Consider the following 15,042-nt stretch of genomic DNA (forward strand, 5'->3'; position numbering starts at 1 on the left):
GATGGATGGATGGATGGATGGACAGGGATAGATTGGATGGACAGGGATAGATTGGATGGATGGACAGGGATAGACTGGATGGATGGATGGATGGATGGATGGATGGATGGATGGATGGATGGATGGATGGATGGATGGATGGTATACCATAGGACCACCCGAGGCACAGAGAGAGTGCAAAATAAAGAATGTGGAGTGAAGAACTGGACTGGTGCAAAGAGGATATAGAGGAACCAGGGGAGACTGAGAACAACCTCAGCAGGTATGTGCTGAGCTTCAGTACAAGAAAAAGGAAAATTATTGCTGGAGAAGGAAAAGAGCTAATAGAGCACAGAGTATGTTTCCGAAGAAGGGAGAACAGCAAGGTTTGGGGTAAATCAGGAAGAGACAGGGAGATTGCATACCTAAATTATGTATTTAGATATGAAAGCTGTACATTGGGATTTGCATTCAATTCTTCTCAGATCTTACAAGCTAGAATTACCTTCTATCACTGCAGGTTTGCCAAAATATAAAAGCAAGGAGAAAAGATAATGCAGTGGTGGGGRAGACTGCAGTCTTCCTTCTTTTGGAGACCATGACAGCCTAAGATTAGCCAGAGTCATCCAGTGGATGAGAAAGGTGAATGCCTCTATTTGACAGTGTTGCTTTGGAAACTTGCGTATAAATGAAAATAATTTAAACTACCYCTGCTTATTCAGTCCTAGGAAAGGGATAGATGGGATTTACAAAGCCCCGCCTCCACAATTTTCATATGTAATTGGCTCTGTGAGCACAGGAAAGAGCAACTAACGTCTCCAAGAAATCAGTAAGATTGCAAATGGCAAGTTCAAGGAAAAGGAACACAGTTCAAGGGATTCATAGTTAGATTTTATATCTTACTCTTAATATATGAGAAACTACTTTGGTCTTGTAGGACGTTTTAGTTTTGGAAACTGCTACACRTCATGGACTTAGGCTTGACAAGAGCAGCCAGTCTGCAAGGTCTGAGACAAACTCATTCAGACTTGACCTATGCTGGCTTCTCAGGCAAGGGATGAATAATCCATAAAGAATTAAAAATAATTTTTGGCTCTGCATACAAGCAGTAATATCCCAGTCAGTCCAGGACAGCGAGGGGAACACAATTCATATCTTTCAGACACTTAAAGCATAGGAGTCAAAAGCGTTAACCTCGCTGAAAACCTTGGCAGAGAATGCTGCGAGGAGCTGCCTTCTAAGCACCATAAATCTGCAAAGCATCTGAAGTAGCCTACAATTACCTTTGTTGTTTATTTAACTATCACTTAGCTGTAGTATTACAAGACACAGAATGTGTCTTGTACTCCAACCATACTCCAAACCATCAGAGCTATATTAGCTGGGGATTCCTTTTCAGCACTCCCTAGCTCCGTCCCATTAGCTCACCATAGATTTTTATTGGATGCTGTCCAGCGGTTCAGCATTAGTGTCATAAACGCCGTGATGACAGACGGTGTTTGTTACCCCGACAGCAGCATCCATTACAGGCAGCAGGAGCAGCCAGCCCACACTCCCTTGAGGACAGGTGAGGGGATTTGGCAGCCCAAGGGGGTGACACTGTGTTATGCCCCGAAGTTCAGCGATGCCTGGTGTGCACACGGAGCCAGGTGATCTGCTGCTGCCTTACATCACCTCTAAGGTCCCTTCCAACCCAGYCCACTCTGTGATTATTTATGATTTTTTTAAGAGTGCCCAGAGGCTCCACTGGACAAGCTGTAAGTGTTCTCACCCTGGTCAGCCCAAAGAGATGAGCAGAACAAAGAGGTGATTCAGGTTTCTCTTGCAGATGGGGAGCTGTGGCCAGGGGAAATGAAATGAACTGTGCTGCCAAGGAGCAAAGCACTTAGTGGAACTGCTCTCCAAACTTGTCCTACCCCTGCCTCAGTGACAGCTCTGTTGATTCTCCAGTAATGCYCTTGCAAGGTGTTCATGGATTGGTGCATTAAAAAGTTATTAGGTTCCTGCAGCAAATGTTCTTTGGCAATTAAAGTACTAAAGACCTMAATTTTTGTTCTCCTGTCTGTGAGCAGAAACGCTTGGAGCATCAATACAGTCACTTAAAGCTACACAAATACTCATCTATGGTTMCTTGTGGTTTACCTGACTCATACCACCTAGAAGTGCATGCCTTGCTTATCATACTCCTTGTTCTTGGAATGGGGTTTCCTAAATCCATTGACCGTGTGGCTTCTGCGGTAAAATGTCACACCATGTGATGAATTGGACTGTTGGTAGGAGCAGAGACTGCTACAATCTCAGRGCAGTACCCTAATCTGACAGCTATAAAATATTTTTTAATAGTTATTAATTTATTTATCTTTGTATCCAAGTAAAATGGTAGAAGAGATTCAAAAAGGCCTATCCCAGAATAATTATTTGCCCAGGAACTGTTTSTTCACTGTYACTGGGGGAYAACAGCAGAGCAGGAGCAGGATTAYAGATGCTCTSYTCCCTRTGAAGGRAGTAACATAAACAGTTAAAGACCAGGGACTGTTCTGGTCTGATTTACTCTTGTTCTTTTTCTCTCAGTTTAATTTAATTTTAATATTGAATCTAAGGAGTTTTGCGTTACAGAAAATTCACTGCCCACCGAGCTCATCTGCTCCATGAGTACACCCAAAGACAAAGGGTCCCRGCACAGAGAGGTTTATTTTAAGCAGCTGAGTTTCACCTACGCCTGTCATGGCGTAATTGTTACACCTACTACAGCTCCTCTCTCCAGAAAAAAAAAGTCACAGAGGGAAGTTTAAGAAAACACTATGTAAKCTTTGTAAAACATGCAGGCTTCAYTTTACGTCTAGAGCTCCATGGGTAAGTGAGCCAGCTAACCTCTGCCATAGATTTATGCCAGCAGCATTTTCTGGCATGGAACTCCAAGGGCATAAAAGTCAGGATTTCACAGTAGTATAAGGCTAATGATTAAAGTACGTGTGATGGTAGTCACAGTAACAGCCCTGAACAGGGAAGCACCCGCCTTTCTCTTAGGTGTTCTGACAGCCTGATATTAAAGACCTGCAAGTGTCAGAGATGTAGGAAATCAACTGGCCTCTCTGACAGATTTTACAGCACAGTGTTTGTGCTGTCAAGGCAGTGAATATGACAGCCCCAGGAATGACAGTAATAGGAATTTTTAGTTAAGGGAACAGACGAACAGAGATGCCACTGTTGACAATAACATGTTTATGTTAAAGGGAGTCTCTTGGARCTTTTACTTGGAGAAGATTTTATTAAGCCCAGTTTTCTACTTCTGGGTTTTTGTTTTGTTGTCAGAGTCTTCCTCTGTGTGTGTCTGTCTGGTTTTACTACCATGGTGAAATACTATTTAGTTGTAATGTGGAAGAAAGGTAAAAGTCACTCTGCAACACTGTTTCACTTGTATAATCATGACAGTGTAGGCAACATCTGAAGGCTGCATTGATTAAGATTTAAATCTCCAATTTTTTTTATCTTGGAAGTCTTATAAACAGACAAAAAAAAAAACCCCACAACTACTTAAGAGTTGGGAGTGCTAAGTTTGAGATTAAGGATGGAATTGAGTCCAATCTGACTGCCCAAAAATGAGATAATTTGTTCAAGCTAGCCATGGAGTGAATGGGGAGAGGGAACGTGGAGGGCATATTTTATCCCACTCATCTCTTCCCAGTCACCAGAGAAGATGCCCAGACAGCTACAGCAGATGGGATACAGCGCAGTCAGGAGGGGAACCTCAGGCTAAGCTGGAGGCACACATGGCACAAGCCAAGCCTGGCTTTCCCAGCCACCTCAGCTGGGCTTTAACTCAGCCCMCGTGAGCCTCCCTCTCCCGGCAGCRTCGTGTAGCAAAGGACTTGGCTTAACAGAAACCAGAATCCACACACATTAGATCATCCTCTAGGCTTGAAATAATAATGACAACAAGAAACTAGCTTTAAGGACAAAATAGAAGTGTTTCCTGATCTGATTTGCTAGGAAAGACTGATGAGTGCAAAAAGCATTAAGAATACACARTGTTTAGCCAGAGCTGCTGTGGTCTGGGTTCATAAGGACACTGAACCTCTCTTTATGGAGCATATTTAGAGGTAAAACACTTAAGCAGAACATTGTGAGGCAAAGCAAAATAAACATTACTTTTCCTCAAAAATGATTTTTCTCTGAAGCAGCAGTTTTCATGACTCCTGCTTGAAGTCTGGAAGTAAACTGAAGTTTGGCTTCTAGGTCTGCGTCCACCTCCATCTCAGGCTTTGATCACCTGCAGTGGTTATTAGCTGTGGTGTAAGAACTGGCTCTGGGGGTCAAGAGATTTGTGTAAAAAAAAGAAAGTGCTAATTACAGTCCATTCCAATAAGCTTAGAAATATAGCAGAGACAAGTCCATTATCTTGGAGTTAATAGGGTTACAAAATGTTGACGACGCACACGGTCTGCTTTGCTATCAAATGCTACTGAAATTATGGATTGTTGCCACAGCGTGAGAGTTGCACCAAATGATTAAGACTTGGGTTTAATAGAGGTCATTGCCTATGTAAGTCTGGCTTTCGATGGTATTTAAGGCTCTGCATGGATTCGGGTGCCTCGGTACATTTGCAGAAGCTCTGGTTTACACGTCTGCGAGCAGTGCAAATTAGGGAATTCCCTCTGAAAACATCTTTGAGATGCCTGTTTGGAAATTCTGCATGGGATTCAGTGCCACCCTGCCTGAGCTGTCTGAGGAGGTTCCCCTGCAGTCAGCACACAGACCCAGCCACCTGCTGTCTCAGAGATGGAGGGGAGCTCCTGGGAAAAGGGAGTTTTTCTCCCTGGCAGCTGCAGAAGGAGCCTGGATGAACTGAATCCACTGTGGGATGGCAAGGTCAGATGAGATGAATCCCACTCCGTGTCAAAAAGCAATTACACATCTGGTCATTCCCTTAGAGTTAATGGAAAGGATGATGCATATGCTGTCCAAGGGAAAAATAAATCAGTGTTCACATCCTGGTCTCATCTTCTGTAACACAAGCATATCCATCTTATCGCTTGAGAAGAGAAGGTGGATCAGGGAGGCTTTAACTGAATGACTGCAGGCATCTCAAAGTGGAGAAAGGAGAAGGAGCAGAGCATTAATACAAAAGTTATCTTCTATTCTCTGAATGCTTTTAAAATGGTGTTTTCATTAGTCAGAGCCATGTTCCTGCATACCTGGAATTTTTCATCTCTTTATGATAAAAACTGCTCAGCTGCACTGAATTCTTAAAAATGGGACACACCAATGCCAAAAACACACACAGCTGCAGTCAAGTAGGAAATTCAGAGGAAAGTATGTTTTTGTACCCAAATCTGTATTCAGGGACCTCYCTTATAGCAGAAACTAGAATAATTTTCAATTTGTGGTGACAGAAATTTTGCTGTGATTTAATTTTTCTCAGTTAACCCATCAGTAAGTATTATTTTTCTTAATGAAAAWTTTTATTTAACATAAGTGCTACTCTTTAAACACCAAGAAAACAGCTAATGTGTTCTGGAGATAGTGTTACTTGCAGTACAGTCCTTGACATCCTGCTTCCAATATATTAAGTTTAACAGGAGAGAAAAACTTGTTTTTCAGAATGAGATCTGAATGTGAACTGTAACCATGCTCTGGAGCATTTGCCATCACATAAAAAGTCTTGCAGAAGTTTCTTTGCAAGCATAGCTTCAGCTTTGCAGCTCCTGCAGATAATTTTATGGTGATTTACTCCTTTTTGAAGASCATCAGATGATACTGAACTTTCCTCTTAGCTCTGTTGCTTTCTTAAAATGTGCCATTTTTGTCATGTTGGGCACACAAAATGTTGTGTGCACAACTGCAGCGGCAGCAGCACTGATGTCACCTTCTCGGGAGTTTCTCAGCCAACTTGTCACTGCCCTGCCAGGGCTCCCGGCAGCTCCCTGGGGGTGCAGTGGCACTCAACACCTCCACCTTCAGTGGTGATTTAAAAAACAAACTCTGCCTTTGGTATTTTTGATTTCAGAACAGCTTAGTGGGCCTGAGGTCTCGCACTTGATAGCAATCTGAGGATTTTTGCCAGCATAGCTTGGTCCTCCCTCATCCGTTTTTTTCCTTAAGGTAGATTCCCTTGGAAACACAGACCTACACATGTGCCCACGTGCAGGTATTCTAGGTAATCCTGAAAGCTAGACAAGTGCCTTCCTATTATATGCATAAAAATATTCTTCTTTGATAGACATTTTCTTTTAAAAATCCAGTCCTAGACAGAAGATATTTTCCTTTTATTCTCAATATATTATTTTTTAATATATTCAACATGCCTCATTAACACATCCAGAAAGGTTTTGACATCTTGAAGACTCTGTTCCAAAAGTTTCTGCTTTAATACTTTTTGCTTTGTTTGGAAATTACTTTAAAAATCCAAAATGCTACCAAAATGGCCAACTAAAATGTAATATAAACAAGCTCAAGTCCAGCTGAAAGGGAGCTTTGCGGTAATGGTCTGGGTCTAGAAATCCTTATAAAAGGGCTTTAACTTCTTTTATATAAAGGATTTTCTTCTATCAGATAAATGYTTTCTTTGCTCTGAGTAACTTTCTGGTGATTTCTTGCTTGAAAAAGGATTTGTCGAGTTCTGAGATCTGTTTAAGCTCTGGGAATAATACCCCTTCATCTAGGTCACAGTTCCAGAATAAGAAGTTAAGAGAAGTCCTCTTTTTGCATTGGCCAAACATTACTCCACACTTTCACTCTTTGCAAGAAAGTGCATCAGGCCACATCCTGCTCCACACTCATTTATCAGCCAAGCCAAATCTCTACATGCAGATTTTTAAAGATGTGAACTGAATTTCTGCAAACACACTGCCTGGGTAATTTGAGGTTTTTCTGTGTCAGGGGAATTGCTTTCCACCTTTGTAAATGTCTATTGAATAATTTGCCTGAGAAACTTCTCTGCACTGACTTTACTTTTTAAGACACTTGGGTCTAGGAAACCTGCACTCTATGTTCCTAATCAGCCTAAAAAGCTGCTTTCTCTTTAAGAGGCCTGAATGTTGGTCCTGTTAAAAGCCAAAGAGAAGTGAGCTTGATCATTCTAAGACCTTGTGCTGTAAGTCCTTGTTGCAGCAATGACTCTGTTTGTGATGCCCTGATCCTGCCTCATTTGAGGGTGATTGCCCTGAGTTGAATGACATCACATACATAAGGTGAGTCACAAGCTTAAGTGAACTCTGAGATGAGCTAATTCTCCTTAATATACTTTGCCAAATCTCTGTCTATTTAAATACTTCTGAGAAAGGGAAAGAAAAAAAGTCACTAGAGAGAATGACAAAAGGAGTTTATTTTGGTACCAGTGTATTAAGAACCTGTATCAGCAGATTCTTGGACATCTCTCTCTCCCAGCTTGCCTTGTGAGCTCCATTTCTGAGGATATTTAGTGAATTGCTGCAAGTGAATTACAAACTGCTCAAGATTATTCTTCTATGTCCTTTCCTAAATAGAGTGTAAAGACAAAGGAAGGAGGGGGTCACCATTATTTCCACGAGAATATGTAGGAGGTTTTACTCACATTTGAGAATGGAAGACTTCTTATAATAATGTCTAAAARATGCATTCCTAAGCCAAACACAGTATACAAGAAAGAGTTGTTATATTTGTTGAAAGCTGTTTATAGAAAAGAAAAAAAAATGTCCACCATCTATCATATGTTGAAATCCTTTGGCTGGTAAATAACATTCTGCCCAGTGTGACAGTAATGAAGAATTTTATCTACGGCCACTGTAATCATAGTTTGCAGCCCTCATAAATATTCTATTTAGTCTTGTTTAGGCAAGCACATTAACTGTTATAGCCAGATGACTAAAGGGAGGAACTGGGTATTTTTACCTTTCACAGSTCACCTGAGAGGTGCCCAGTTCCTAGGAGAGTCCAGGCTGAGGAATCCTCGTGATGATGCAAATAGCTGCAGCTCCAATAAGGACAAAAAGCCTTAATTCAGAGGCAATGTAATCCATTAGGGCTGTGCAATGTATAACATTATCATGAAGAGACATTCCTTTTCAAAAGGGAACAGGAAAGAAAACRTGTTTGATGCAACGTTTTATGTAAGGAATTGGTAGGCTTTGGAAGGGTTMAAAAAAAAACCACTTCTCTTAAAATACATTCCATTGAATAACAATCATGTGCCAAAATGAAGCTAAATTACATTCTGACTATTCTTGAACAGAGTTTAAAAGTTCTGAGTAATGACATTGGTTGAACCATTAATGTAAGTCCTTAAAATATAAGTAATTCCTTGATACTTTTCACTTTGGGTCATCTTTCTTTGGAAAAAATTCCACACAACAAAACCAGATGCTGCTCTACATGCATAGGAGAAATCAATGGATGTGATCAATATTCCCTCCACAGGTAATAAATGCTGAGAAGCATTTCTGTCTATCTAAATTGATCCTAGAGAATTCTTTAAATTGGTTCTGATGTGTATAAAAACCATTTCCCTATTGATCAAAGCTTTTCTTGCTTTCTTTCTTTGATATGTTATTTCATCTCTGCTATCAGGAATGGTCTAAGGCTTCTGTATGCAGTTATGATAAACAGAATTTCTTCAATCTACGCAAGTTGTWTTTTTAATGAAACAAGAAATAACTGGGTTTGTCTTTGAAGGTGGATGCTTTGCTTACAGTTAGGCAGTGCAAGTAATTTTTAAATTAGGGAAGTTACACATCTGAATTATTTGCAAGGAAGACTAAAGTAAAGAAAAGCTGCTGTACTTTTACTAGAAGCAACTGTCCAAATCCTGCTCCTTGGCTAAGCCATTGGCTCTGAGAGGAAGAGCTGCTGGAGCAGAGAGGAGAGGTTTTGATCTGCTCCATATGTGAGCAGAAATGTTCATCTTAGCTTTGTAAAAAAGATACTGGGAGTGAGAAAACAATGTCACTTACTGGTAAGAATGTCTCAGTCTGATGCTTTGGAGTTTGTGACTTTTGTTACAATATTGTTAGCAATTAAGCTGCTAGACTACTCCAGAAACATTAGGTACTGGAGGCTAAAAGGGAAATTTTCAGAGTATTCGATAAAGGAATGTTACATAATTAGTAAATTAATTTGCCTGTAGAAAAGTTAAATGCTTTAATGGGCATTTAAAAGGGCTCACCAGTGAGGAGTGGTGGTGGTTTGCTCCAAAGATGTCACGGCTGTTCRGACATGTAAAGCAGTACATAGCAGGGTCCTGGCAAGGTTTCACTCAAAATTCATTGAACAAAGAAGACAGTAATCATGGTTGTGATTTCTGTTAGGCTCTTATAAAATATAAATTGTCAAACTGTCTTTTGACAAGTACAGGTTTTGTTCCTTTTACCCCAAGTAATTTGGAGCCATCAACCCAGCAAATTAATCTTGTCTAGTTCTGTCTTCTGAAGAAATGCAGTTATAAATTAGATTGCTTCAACATGCCTGCACTATTTTAAATGTATTCACCAGTTCAAATTAGGAGATGGATTTCATACTAYATTCACAGGAGGGGTTTTGGTTCCTTAGGATTTACAGTGGCATAGGTATGCAAAGTTCCTTGCAGATGAGAAAAAGCAGGTTGCTTACTTATATCTAACTCAACTGAGCTTCTCTGAATGCAGTAACTTTGCTTTTAAGTTCACATGTAGGTCAGTGTGGAGACTCCAGTAATTTTTTTTTTTTTTTTGCCCAGTTCCTACTTTTGGCACTTAATTGCTATAGCCTTTATCAAGCCCATAACCTTATATACATTTGGGAAATGTACAGGAATATATTTCCATACAAGATAATTCATTTTAACTACATCATTCACCAGAGTAAAAGTAAAAAAAAATAAAATAAAATTAGTAAAATATTACTATGTCTGAGGTACTAAATTATTTTAGGGTTGATTTCTGTTCTCAAAACAATGTAGAGATACAGTTTTAGTAGCAGGAATAGTTCTTCTAGAAGGGCATGGATGATATTTATTGTTTTAAGTACAAATGTATTTCCCACCCAAACAACAGCACTGCATTTRTAATTAATCAATGCCTAAAACCAAGAGCGTTGCCAGTCCATAGACAAGAACGGAGCTTTTCTCTGTAGGACACTGGGACTGGAAACCTACAGCAGCACTTGACTCCAGGGCTGGGGGAAGAAGGGAGCTAAAAGTGCAGTGATTCCTCAGGGATGATTCAGTCTGGTCCAAGAAGAAAGGTGACTGTCAGAGATTCCAGATTCTGGCYGCCCCACAGCTCCCGGGTGAGATGGGATTCAGACAAGCATTTTCACGGAAACCCTGTGTTTCACCATCCCCTGAGGGGTAGTTTGGAGTCTGGCTTGGCTCCACATTTCTCCATGGCTCCCCAAGGAAGGACAGAAGCCTGAAGTTTGTGCATGGAGTAAGCATCATCAACCAAGTACATTTTAGTGCACARGTAGGGTTTTTCAAGGCTAAGCAGCCATTCCTTTAACGATTTCTTGCACAGAAGTTGTTTGTTCCTTTAATTGGCTTTGCTACCTTCCTTTACCTTTTCCAACTCACTGCATCCTTTTTGAAGCAAGTGACCAGATGGTCAGAGCTTATGTTATTCTAAGGACATAATAGGGGTACATCAGAAAAATTACTACTTGCGTTCTAGCAATGGGCAACAGCAAATCAGCTGTAATTAGTACAAAGGCTGCTACTGTAGGGTCTCTTTGTGGTGGCRGTGTGCTTTGTCATCACTCCTGTCTGCCAGGTTGAGGAAGAAGGCTGAGCTCAGGACTGGCATGGGGCCAGCTAAAGCAAAGCTTCACTTCAGTTCCCCAAGCTGCCAAGAGCACCAATAGATCCAGAGCAGCTTCTGGAAGCCCTGTGAGCTGGAGATCTAGAGGCTGTGAGATCTAGAGGTCAGAGTCTTGGAGGCTTTGCTTCTTCTAAGCAGAATCTGTTYATTCCCATGCAAATCAGCCCAACTGCTGAGTTCAGTGAGTTTGCATAGACCAGCCCCACCTGACAATTGGTCAAAGGTATGAAGAACAACTTCTCTTCAGGCTTTTATCTTCCTCCAGTGTTGTATCAAAGTGCCTTTGTTAGTGACAAGTAAGTATCCTTCATTAAAATACAGCTTTGCATCACAATTATGTAGTAGTTTTTGTTTGCTTTCCTAATTGGAGAACATTTTGAAAGAGCAATAAAACACAATTTGTTCCCTCTTCCCAAAATGAAACATCTCCTTTTGGAAGGAAGGAGGGAGTAAATTTACATTATAATGAGCAAATTGTTATGAGCCCGTAGATCAGCGTTGACATAAAGGGTGACGGAAATGAGATGTTCTCATTTTGTGCATCTGCCTGTGCATCCTGCTGTTACTGAGCAAGGAAGTGGCTGTAGCCATGGTCAACCATAGTGACACATCCTAACTCAGGGACAAATTCCTCTTAAATGAGCCATTCTTCACCAGCACTGCCTAGTGCACCTACACCCTTTCCCCAGCCATGGGGATGGCACATTCAGGGTACTACTGCACCTCCAAGCTAGTTAGTTTTTATTGGCTCTCTATTTTCTAACTAGTTTTGTCATTTCCCAGTACTATTGGAATACTGGCATGGGCTGACAGGAGAGTGCCCTTGTTTTGCTTCAGGCATGTGATTTACCTAGCAAAGCCTTTAGAAAAATGCAGGGTTGGGCTCTGCYCCTGCCCTGCTCAASCCGGGGAGTGAATGARCTGAAGCTTTTTCTCAGTTGTCACTCTGTCCTGCCCTTACTTTCTGGAAGTGGGCTGCAGCTGTCCAGACCTTTTCTCCTGCTTGTCCCTCTCRGTAACAACTGGGTTCATTACTGGTTTTGAGAAGCTGGAAGTGACATTAACCCCCTGCCCAGCTGTTGTGGTGTCAGGGCTGCAGGCAAAATGGCATTWGTTTGGCTCCTGGAGAAGTCATCCAGCGATTGCCTGGAGAGCCTCGCTGCAAGTGCAATCCATATGCAATGCTTCTGTCAGCAAAGACTTGCTGGAGGAGAGTTTATAATAAATATTCACATCTGCTGCTTTGGACACTCTAATCCATCCTACAGATCTTTGCTGTGTCAGGCTTTGTTCTAGATGAAGAAGCYGGGTAGTTATAAAGGTTTGCAAATAGGGCATATTTATCATGGTTAGCTCTACTTCCTAGTTCCCTTTTTTGCACAAATAGCCATGACCACACTAAGCATAAGTAGTAGTTAAATATTCTTGGTGCATTTGTAAGCTGTTTTAGGCTACRTGTTTCCCTTGATAAATGGAGAAATGAAGCCATCAGATCTTCATGAGCAGAACAGAGAACATCATTGTTATGACCTAGTTTGAATGGAGGGACAGTATATTCCCTGGATAAACTGTACATCACATAGACACAACCAAAGCCCTAAAAATTGTTCAAACTTCCTCCATGCTCACGTCTGTTGAGTACTATGTTCCCATTAGCTACTTGATGAACAACCTGAGTTACWAAAAACAGCAAAATATCTCCTGTTTTTCATAATCTTCCCCAAAATTATGACTTTGGTGCCAGACTGACATCGTCAGTGTCAATATTAATTATTCTTCTTCTGTGATGTCTTTGCTTTCAGAGAGAAAATCTCAATACATAAGAAAAGCTTTAATTGTTTGGAGGGTATATTGAACTTGCTCCAAATASAAAAAGGTGTTTGACCAAGATCATGGCTGACAGTACAGTGATCCCGTTGTTGTTAGGGCCACATCAGCTTTGAAATGAATGTATTGATTTTTTATTTATTTTTTTTTTTTGTGTACGTGAAACTCATTATAGTTAATTTCTAAAGGAGAGAATCTTAATCTGGAGGCTGGGTAAGAGGCACTTCAAACATATCACTTACCAGCTATTACCTCTGCTTTTATTTAAGCAGGAAGATAATAAACTTATAAACACATTCTGCCTCCTTAAGAGCATGGAAAACTGAGTCCATTTGATTTGCAAATAAGCACATGGAAACTGCAAATTCCTYAGAACCTTTTTTAGGTTTTCTTTTATTTTCTCTACTGTTAAACCCTATTCTATACTAAGGATTTAATTACCATTTTATTCCATATGGATATGAGGGAGCAAGGCACTCAGCTCAGTTAGATGCCTGAGCTTCTGGAAATTCAGCTGCARTTCATCTCCATGTCTTAGAGCGGTACAAGAAAAGCAGTGTCCAAAGCATGGTCTGATGTTGATACCTCCAAGTATTAGGAGATAGCAGGGTGGACTGCAGATGTTCTGCTCCTGTTGGTGCTCAGTCTGTGTGTCAGAATCTGGCCTGAATAATTGTATCCAAATATAAGTGATTGTCCCACCCTGCCCTGCACTGGGGCAGCCCCACCTCGAGTGCTGGGGGCAATTTTGGTCAGTGCACACAAGAAAGACATTCAGCTATCAGAGAGCATCCAAAGGGCAACAAAGATGGTGAAGGGCTTTGAGGGGAAGCTGTGTGAGGAGTGGCTGAGGGCACTTGGTCTGTTCTGCTGGAGGAGAGGACACTGAGGGAGAATCACCAGGGTCTGAAACTTCCTGGTGAGGGGAAAAGGAGGGACAGACACTGATTTCTTATCTGTGGGGACCAGTGACAGGAYGCAATGGAATGGCCTGAGGTTATGTCAGGGGAGGTTTAAGTTGGATGTTAGCATAAGATTCTTCCTCCAGATGGTGGTTGGGCACTGGCACRGGCTCCCCAAGCAATGGCCACAGCACCAAACCTGACAAGAGTTCAAGAAGTGTTTGGACAACATTCTTGGGCACAAAGTGTGACTCTTGGGGTGTCTTGTGCAGGGCCAGAAGTTGGACTCAGTGATCCAACTCAACAGATTCTGTGATTCTGTGAAAACAGCCAGGTCCCTATTGGGGAGAACATGAAGTTTCCAGACTGCCTTAATCACTCCAAAATCCAATCTCATTGTTATTGATCCATCCAACTTTCTGTTAATTTATCTCAGAAAACAGCAGTACACATGTGCGTCTTTAAAGCCATCACCTCAAAACTTCCAGCACCGCTCTCTTGTGCAGCCTTTGCCAACCCCGATGCCTTTGCTCTSTGTTTCAGGTGATGCGGTGGCTCTGGCCAGCAGCGAGGGCTCCGTGAAGATGCTGTGCCTGGTGACGGGCCAGCTGTCCGTGCTGCGGGGCCCCGGGGTCGAGGTGCGCTGTGTGCGCTTCCGTGGCCAGAATCACCTGCTCTCCGCGGGCGCCGATGGCAGGGTTTGCATCTGGAGCTGAGCACTGATACACGTGGCCTTTATCGCCTTCCAGAAAAGCGGTTTGACAACAGTAGTGTTGGCTTATATATAAGTTCATAGCTTGTGTTTGCATTATTCAGAGAATAGCCACCCAAATGGAGCATTATTTGGCATTTTATCCAAATAAACCCCTCAATTTTATCCTCTTTCTCTTGACACCTTGTTTCCCCAACACCAAGAATCTCTCTTTTGGTGGTTTCTGGAGAAACAGCTTTACAATGACGCCTAATGCCAGCGCAGCCGAATTGCARGGAGATTGATTTTTAATGTAGCGCAGCACGAGCCACAGGAGCCGGGGCGCCCCTTCCCCGGCACAGCCGCCTGTAGGAAGATGAGGCGAAGTTTCCACAATGCGGCCGTGGGGGATGCTTTCCCGGACGAGCCGGAGCCGGAGAGCGCGGAGGGGTTGAGGGGAGCCCCAACCCGTGGATCTGAGGGGAGCCGGGCTGAAGGGAGCCGGGCTGAGGGGAGCCGGGCTGAGGGGAGCCCCAGCCGGTGAATCTGAGGGGAGCCGGGCTGAGGGGAGCCCCAGCCGGTGGATCTGAACGGGGAGCGGGGCCGAGAGGAGCTGGGCTGAGGGGAGCTCTAGCCAGTGGACCAGAGGGGAGCCCCAGCCAGTAGATCTGAGGGAAGCCAGCGGATCTGAGGGGAAGCGGGGCCGAGAGGAGCCGGGCTGAGGGGAGCTCCAGACGGTGAACCTGAAGGGGGAAGCGGGACCGAGAAGAGCCGGGCTGAGGGGAGCTCCAGACGGTGGATTTGAGAGGAACCGGGCTGACAGGTGCTTCAGCCGGGCGATCTGAGGGGGATCGGCGGATCTGAGGAGAGCCGTCGC

At 42.6% G+C, this 15,042-nt stretch overlaps 1 protein-coding gene across 1 annotated transcript in view; it reads left to right on the forward strand.

The window, feature by feature from the left end:
• The window catches only part of SPAG16 (sperm associated antigen 16), a 342,338-nt gene extending 328,103 nt beyond the window's left edge, over positions 1-14,235 (forward strand). The window contains exon 15 of the mRNA XM_057389798.1: positions 14,018-14,235. Within this exon, the coding sequence (XP_057245781.1) occupies positions 14,018-14,190 (173 nt within the window). The 3' untranslated portion in view covers positions 14,191-14,235. The remainder of the gene's footprint in view (positions 1-14,017) is intronic.
• The last annotated feature ends 807 nt before the right edge of the window (positions 14,236-15,042 follow it).

This window comes from Malurus melanocephalus, unplaced genomic scaffold, assembly GCF_030028575.1.
Source record: "Malurus melanocephalus ecotype Western Australia unplaced genomic scaffold, MMel_1.1 scaffold_20, whole genome shotgun sequence".
Taxonomy (NCBI): Eukaryota; Metazoa; Chordata; class Aves; order Passeriformes; family Maluridae; genus Malurus; species Malurus melanocephalus.